The following is an 8045-nucleotide window of genomic DNA, read 5'->3' as shown; positions in this document are numbered from 1 at the left end:
TTAGTGCTCAGTATGCCTATTTGGAGAACACTCATGAATTTCACACAGCTTTGGATTTGTTTATTTTTTTCTTTTCATTGCTACTGCCAGCATCACAGCCCCCCAGCCTCGAAGTGGATGTGACTACAGCTATTTGAGTCAACTATGACCAACATGAGTTTTAAACAATGAATACAATAACACTTTATTGCACTACAAACACCAGATTAATATCCCTATGTGTCTATAAGATCCATTGTCAGATCTTTTTCTCTACAGTCTTGTACATAGCACTGTGTTGGACACATACTGAATCCTTAATAAAAGGTATGTCATAAGTAAATGGTTTCAGGCTCTATGAAAATTATTATTGATTATTTTACTCACATATAAATATTTACACGAAGTAAATAAAAGAAACATTTCCAAAAGGGTGAAAGATAAGCACTTTTGGTGCTATTCTTAAATTTTCATTCAACAGCTCCTTACTGATCACTCAGGTTGAGCTGGGGGTGCAAGAGTGGACAAAACGAAGCTCCAGTCTGCATGGGGGTTCCATTTTTGTTGAGCCAGATGATAAAGAAATTAATACACCTGGCTCAAGGATTTTCCTCCTCCTCCTTGTCTATCCTTGGTTCTTCTTCCCCTGATTTTTTCAATTACTTATGTTACCCTTTTATTATATACTTAGGCAAATACTAAATGTGCTTTCTAAGTAGAAGACAGAGGGACATGTACATTCCATGGATGCTTTGTATCTGTTTGCCTTTTGTTCTCTACTCACCTTGGATTTTTAAGCTGTTTCACAGAGAAACAAGGAAAGGAGATATTGACAACACTTGGTTCAGAGGTATGGAGATAGAAGAACATAGACACAGAAGGGTGGTGGGGGCTTCAGGAAGCTAGAAGATTCCACAAGGAGAAGAGGAGTTTTGGGAGACCTATTTAAAGTGCATGGTCCAAATTCCCCACCGGAACTCAGGACAGTACTGGGTTTTATTGTTATTAAATAAGTCAGTCTTCACAAAAAGGCTCTCTGTCACTTGGTTCCTCAGGTGTATTTGATGTTGGTGTCAGGTAATTTGAGAGTAGCTAGTTTATCATGTGGCCTGGGTCTGAGAGCACTGTCTGATATAGGCACACACATTTTCCAGGAAAAAATAAACTTGATTCACCCATCATTACTACTTCCCCAAAATCACTGGATACTTATGCCCCAATGTTTCTCTGCTATTTAAAGAATGTTACCCAGGAGACAGAGAGGTGCTAGTGCATGACTTAACTACCTTCCATTTGTAATGACACCTGTAAGCTTCTCCCCTCCCCCTTAATAATTACTGATACTTCCTTTTTGGCTTCTGTGTCACGTGTGGGCATAAACAGGGCCTCTTTTCATATAACGGATTTGCTGGGAGCTGGCATTGTATGGCGGTGCTATTCATTGACTCCAACTTCAGTGAGAACAACTCGGCCCCCCTGGTAGCCATTTACTGTGTGGGATGACCAACAGCATGGTGGACTTAAGGCTAAATCTAGCATAATCCTGAAAAAGAAATGGCTAGTGGAAGAACATAATCTCTGAGGAATTTATAGATTTAAATTGGAGGAGGAAAATAGCATGCTTTAGTGAGCGTAGAATTGTCACAGACTGAAAAATGAACTTACTTTCCCAAAGATATCCACAGCTAGTAACTGTCACATGGCAGAATTGGTGATGGGGAACGGGAGGGTTCTGTGTCTAGAGTTGGCCTCCCTGAAGTGGTTCTAAACTCCTACCAAACTGAGAAGTCTTATATGGACTGACAATTAACCAAGAAGAGGGACCTGGAAACCGTGAAGTATGGTGGTATCCAACCTGTAGAAGCAGATCTCTGGGAATATATAGGAGGGACATATCATCAGGTACCATGAAAGAGCTGCTTGCCTTTGAAAAGAAAGATGTTTCTTGGGCATAACAAGTCTGATTTCTCATCCTTTAAATTACCAGAGAAACCACTAAAACTTCATTTTCAAATGATTTTTTGATTATGTAAGGCAATAATAAAGTTAGGAGTGTGTATATGCCTTCATCGGGATTCATAAATTACCAAATTTGAGGGACACTGGCTTGGTGTACCTCAGGAGGGGTAGGGTATGGCTTCCATCATTCTTGTCTGCCCCCTTGTGGCTTGCAACCCCTAAGCTGCAAACACCATCTTCTAAAGTAAACATCCTGATATTTAGTGTTTTGTATATTTCCAGAAAACTACTCACCCAGAACTGAGACTGTCACTTCCTTTCAGCATGAAGTTGGACAGTGTTACTCAATAATTTTCATATCTTCTACTTTATCTATTGATACATCATCCGTCTAATTTTTATATTGATTATGTCCATGAGTAGATTTCCCCCCAATTTTTATTTTTATTCTTCACATATTTTTCCTATATATTAACCTTGGATCAATTCATTCACTCATTTTATTATTTTCTAGTGCATTGTTTTCATTTTCATTTTTACAATTTATTTTTTGCTCTGCAACTGATGAACACCACCAAGAAACTTGCCCTTTTCTTTCATCCCAGCTATTCCACAAGAATTTTTCCTGATACTAAAAATAGTGCTCTCCCTTGATTTGTGGAACATCTTAATTTCGAGGATTTCTTTCCTTCTGTCTCTAGTCTTCGCCATCCCCTTTCTCTGCCTATGTCTAGAAATGCCTGCATTCCTCAAGACATCTCTCAGGAATTTCTCTTTCAGCACTCTATTTCTTCAACCACATTCACTTATGCGGTTCTACTTTCATGAGGAGTACCTTGATCCCCAGCTCATTTTTCTTCTGAATCCCAAACCATTATCCAAGAGTGTCTACAGAGTATCTCTCCTTGGCAGTCCCGCAGCACTGTAAATGCCCATGTCCCAATCAATACTCATCAATCTCTCTTCCTATGTGCCTCCCACTGTGTCCCTACAAGAATCAACTGCATCACAATTTCCTACACTCCCAGGACAGAGACTTATATGCCTTCTCCATCTCTTTTACTCTTACATTAAGTTATAATAGCTGTCTACTAGACTCCTGAATCTCTCATAAATATCTATGTACTTTTTTCATCCTCCGGTTCCGGTTTTGCTGTATCTGAGCTCAGACCACACCATCTCTCTTCTCATGGATGCCTTCCATGTTCCCAGTGGTCTGTTCCCACTCTATACTGCAGTACAGTGATTTCTAAAACATAGATCTGTTCCTGTCACTCCCCTGTGAAAACTCATCCATAGAGAGTCTGACCAAACTGCATTTGGGGACTGGACAGAGCGAGAAGAGATCTTGTGTCAGCCAGGATTTCTGGTAGACGCCCCTATGCACTATCCACTTGTGGTGGTCGGGGGCGGGGAAGGGGCGGGATTGAGCCCCCTTCCCCCCTCCTCCTTACTGCGGAAAGCTGCAGAGCTAAGGGCACTCACTTCCTATTCACCAGTCAGCAGGGAGGGATCCTCTGAGCAGCCACGTAGGCATTCTCTTCTCTCTGGAGGAAAAGGCCCAGCAGCTGTCGGAGGAAAAGGCCCACCAGCTGTCAGAGCAAAGGGACATGTCGCAGCTAAGTAAGAATTTGGGTGATCCGAGTCCCCCGGTGGAGGGCCCTAAGCCTCCGGTCTATAGCCGCCCTACGGTTCTGATGCGGGCCCCGCCCGCCTCCTCTCGGGCTCCGCCAGTCCCTTGGGATCCACCTCCGATTGATTTGCAGGCTTCATTGGCCGCTTGGCAGGCACCTCAGCCTGTCTGGGAGGCCCCACAGGGCCAGCCGCCTGCCCCAATGGCTCCGATGGCCCAACCTCCGGCCCTCGGTGGCCCGATGGTCCAGGGTCCCCCTCTGGGAGGCCCGATGGGTAAGCCTCCGACTCCCGGAGTCCTGATGATCCATCCTCCCCCTCCGGGAGCCCCGATGGCCCAGCCTCCGACTCCGGGAGTCCTGATGATGCATCCTTCGGCTCCCGGAGCCCCCATGGCCCATCCTCCCCCTCCGGGGACCCCGATGGCCCATCCTCCCCCTCCGGGGACCCCGATGGCCCATCCTCCCCCTCCGGGGACCCCGATGGCCCATCCTCCCCCTCCGGGGACCCCGATGGTACATCCTCCCCCTCCGGGGACGCCGATGGCTCATCCTCCCCCTCCGGGGACACCGATGGCTCACCCTCCCCCGCCGGGGACACCGATGGCCCATCCTCCCCCTCCGGGGACCCCGATGGCCCAGCCTCCGACTCCGGGAGTCCTGATGGCCCAGCCTCTGACTCCAGGAGTCCTGATGGTCCAGCCTCCTGCTCCGGGAGCTCCGATGGCCCAGCCTCCGCCCCCGGCAGCCTTGATGGCCCAGCCTCCACCTCCGGGAGCCCCGATAGCCAAGCCTCCAGGTCCCGGAGTCCTGATGATCCATCCTCCGGGTTCGAGAGCTCCTATCAGCCAGCCTCCAGCTTCAGGAGCACCCATGGCACAGCCGGCAGCCCCACCTGCGCAGCCTCTGGCTTCCTGGGCCCCACAGGCTCAGCCTCTGATTCTACAAATCCAGTCACAGGTTATAAGGGCTCCTCCGCAGGTTCCCCAGGGCCCACAGGCCCCGCCGGCGCAGCTGGCAACACCCCCGGGCTGGCAGGCCACCTCGCCTGGCTGGCAGGCCACCTCGCCTGGCTGGCAGGCCCCGCCCCTGGCATGGCAGGCCACACAGGTCACCTGGCAGGCTCCGACCATCACCTGGCAGGCACCACCAGTGCGCCAGGGTCCGCCGCCCATCCGACCCGGCCCGCCACCTATCCGACCGGGGCCCCCGCCAGTGCGCCAGGCACCTCCCCCAATCCGCCAGGCACCACCACTGATCCGCCAGGCACCGCCGCCCATAAGGCCTGCTCCGCAGGTGCTGGCCACCCCACCACCACTTTGGCAGGCCCTGCCACCGCCGCCGCCGCTGCGGCAGGCTCCACAGGCTCGGCTGCCCACCCCGCAGGTGCGGGCGGCACCTCAGGTGCGGGCGGCCCCACAGGTGCCCACTGCCCCGCCAGCAACGCAGGTGCCCTCTGCGCCTCCTGCTGGCCCGCAGGCACCCCAGGCTGTGCTGTCGGCTCCGCTGCCGGCCCCACCAGCTGCGCATTGCCCGCCTATCATCTGGCAGGCCCCCAAAGGCCAAGCACCGGTGCCACAGGAGCTGCCCGCGTCGATGGAGTTCCAAGAAGTGCAACAAGCCCAGCCGCTGGCCTGGCAGGCTCCGAAGGCCCCTGGGCACTTCTGGCAGCCAGTGCCTACCCAAGAGGCCCAGAGGCAGAGCCTACCGCTAGTTCAGCTGGAGCAGCCCTTTCAGGGGGCCCCAGCCTCCCAAAAGGCCCTGCAAATCCAGCTACCCACCCAGCAGGCCCAGCCCTCGGGCTCGCAGGCAGAGCTGCCCACCTTGCAACTCCAGCCCTCCTGGCAGGGCCCCCCTGTAGCCTTGCAGGGCCAGCCAGGAGCACCCATAGCAGCGGCAAATTTTCCCGTAGGCTCTGCTAAATCACTGATGACTCCATCAGGAGAATCCAGGGCCTCTTCAATAGAACGCAGGACCTCTTCAAAGGACCGTAGGACCTCGTCAAAAGAACGCAAGGCTCCTTCAAAGGACCGCATGATCTTTGCTGCCACTTTTTGTGCTCCAAAGGCAGTGTCAGCTGCTCGAGCACACCTGCCGACTGCCTGGAAAAACTTGCCTGCCACACCAGAGACCTTTACTGCCACGTCAAGTGTCTTTCCAGCTACCTCCCGGTTCCAGCCTGCCTCTTCTAATGCCTTTAAGGGCCCGCCTGCCATCTCAGAGACCCCAAAGTCACTGCCACTTGCTTTGCAGGATCCATATGCCTGCGTAGAGGCCCTGCCTGCAGTTCCTTGGGTTCCACAGCCCAACGTGAATGCCTCAAAGGCATCCAAGGCAGTGCCCACCATCCTGATGGCTACGGCAGCTGTCTCCCCAGCAATGGCCACCACTCAAGAGGCCTCAAAGACCTCTGCGGAGCCTCCACGTCGCTCGGGAAAAGCTACCCGGAAGAAGAAGCACCTGAATACTGAAGAAGACAGCAGTGGCCAGATGTTGGCCCTGGGTGACTGGCGGGCCCCCAGGCCCTGGGAAAATCTAAACCTGAATGACTGGGAGGTTCAAAACCCTATCCAGGTCCTGGGTGACTGGGAGGGCCCAAGCACCTCCCGTGGCCTGAGTGGCTGGGAGGGCCCTAGTACCTCCAGGATCTTGAGTGGCTGGGAAGGGCCCAGCACATCTTGGGCCCTGAGTGCCTGGGAGGGCCCAAGCACCTCGAGGGCCCTGGGTCTCTGGGAAAACCCAGGTAGCCCTCAGCCCTTGATCATCTCTGAGCTCCCTAGTCTCTCTCAGGGGTTCAGTGCCACCCAGGATGAGCCCAGGTTTGAGACTCAGCCATTGTCTCCCTTGGATGAGAGGGCAAATGCGTTGGTGCAGTTCCTCTTGGTCAAGTACCAAGCAAAGGTGCCCATCAAGCGCTCAGAGATGGTGAAATTCATCATCCGTGAATATAAAGATGAGTGCTTAGATATCATCAACCGTGCCAACAATAAGCTGGAGTGCGTCTTTGGTTATCAATTGAAGGAAATTGATCCCAAAAACCACTCTTATATTATCATCAACAAGCTGGGGCATCATAAGGGTGAACCAGTGGCATCCAATTTGGACACACCCAAGTTAGGCCTCCTGATGGTAGTCCTGAGTCTCATCTTTATGAAAGGCAATTGTGTCAGGGAGGACCTGATCTTTAATTTTCTGTACAGGTTGGGGTTGGATGTCCAGGAGACACACACTCTCTTTGGAAATACCAAGAAGCTCATCACCGAAGTGTTTGTAAGGCAGAAGTACCTAGAGTACAGGCGAATTCCCTATACTGAGCCAGCAGAATATGAGTTTCTCTGGGGCCCCCGAGCATTCCTCGAAACCAGCAAGATGCTTGTCCTGAGGTTTTTGGCCAAACTCCATAAGAGAGATCCCCGGTGCTGGCCGTTCCAGTACATTGAAGCGCTGGCAGAGTGTGAGTCTGAGGATGCAGATGATGATGAGCCTGGCTCCAGTGATAAATGTGGTGACCCCACCAGCGGTTCCCCTCCCCGCTAATGAGGTTTAGCAGCCTCCCTGCTAATGAGGTTTAGCAGATATCTCATTGCTTTGGGTCCCCGGCCAGAGGCCACACAGGGTGGGGTGGGGGGGGCGTTTTGTTTCTGGTGTTTATGTTCCAGTTCTTTGTGTGTGAGTTTAGATTTCAATTTGGTTTCGTATCTGCCAAAGCTTTGTACATTTTCATGTGGTGTTGATTTCAATCGGCTACTGTTCTATTTGGTATTTTGGCATCTGTATCTTTAAGTGAGATCTGTGATTCTCTGTTTTGTGTTATAATTGTTATGTTTTGGTATCAGAGTTGTGCTGGCTTTGTGAAATGAATTAAGCTATCCATCTCATTCTGGTACGGATTATGTAGCATTGAAATAGGCTGTTCTTTGAATGTTAAAATGACTCATCAGTAAATGCTGTCTGCAGAGAAATAAATATCTATATCTATATATAAATATACTTTCAGCATAACATGGAAGTGTTTGTCTTTATTCTAATTTTTACTCTGGATGACGGGAGCCAAATTTTACCATACTCTCTCAATAGATCTGAATATCAAGACTACTACTAGTGATAGTAGAAACCACGATGATGAAATTGTTTTTCAAGGACAGTGCTACATTCATCGTAATGACACAGTGATTTTGATGGGTGTGAAATGTAATATTTCCATTAAACCAAGAGTAAAACTTTACAAGTCAGTGAGGTTGATCCAAGAAAATGTTGTATACCTTGTCTGATTTAATCTTCACAATAATCTTTAAAAATAGGCATTATTATTCCCATTTTGTCATTGAGTGTCTGAGGCTCAAGCAGATTAATTAAATGGCATGTCATTGCAAGGTCAGTAAAGTTGTAATTCGAAGCAGAAAACTTCCTTAAGGTTACGTAGGAAAGGGGGACCATTTATCTGCAAGACCACAAGTATCTGTGTTTGTTAGCCAT

The 8045-nt window shown here is 50.1% G+C and overlaps 1 protein-coding gene across 2 annotated transcripts; it reads left to right on the top strand.

The window, feature by feature from the left end:
- Positions 1-3349: 3349 nt before the first annotated feature.
- On the top strand, positions 3350-7571 carry MAGEL2 (MAGE family member L2). Of its 2 annotated transcripts, XM_070620709.1 has the most exons (2): positions 3361-3561; positions 4255-7571. In XM_070620709.1, the coding sequence occupies exons 1-2, from the start codon at positions 3549-3551 to the stop codon at positions 7104-7106; spliced, it is 2865 nt and encodes a 954-aa protein (XP_070476810.1). In that variant the 5' UTR covers positions 3361-3548; the 3' UTR covers positions 7107-7571. The 2 variants fall into 2 exon arrangements, with proteins under 2 accessions (XP_070476801.1, XP_070476810.1); XM_070620700.1 differs by having other exon boundaries at positions 3350-7571.
- Positions 7572-8045: the final 474 nt, after the last annotated feature.

This window comes from Equus przewalskii, chromosome 1, assembly GCF_037783145.1.
Source record: "Equus przewalskii isolate Varuska chromosome 1, EquPr2, whole genome shotgun sequence".
NCBI lineage: Eukaryota > Metazoa > Chordata > Mammalia > Perissodactyla > Equidae > Equus > Equus przewalskii.
Note: the sequence above shows the minus strand (reverse complement) of the source record. Positions and strands in the feature narration are given on the sequence as shown.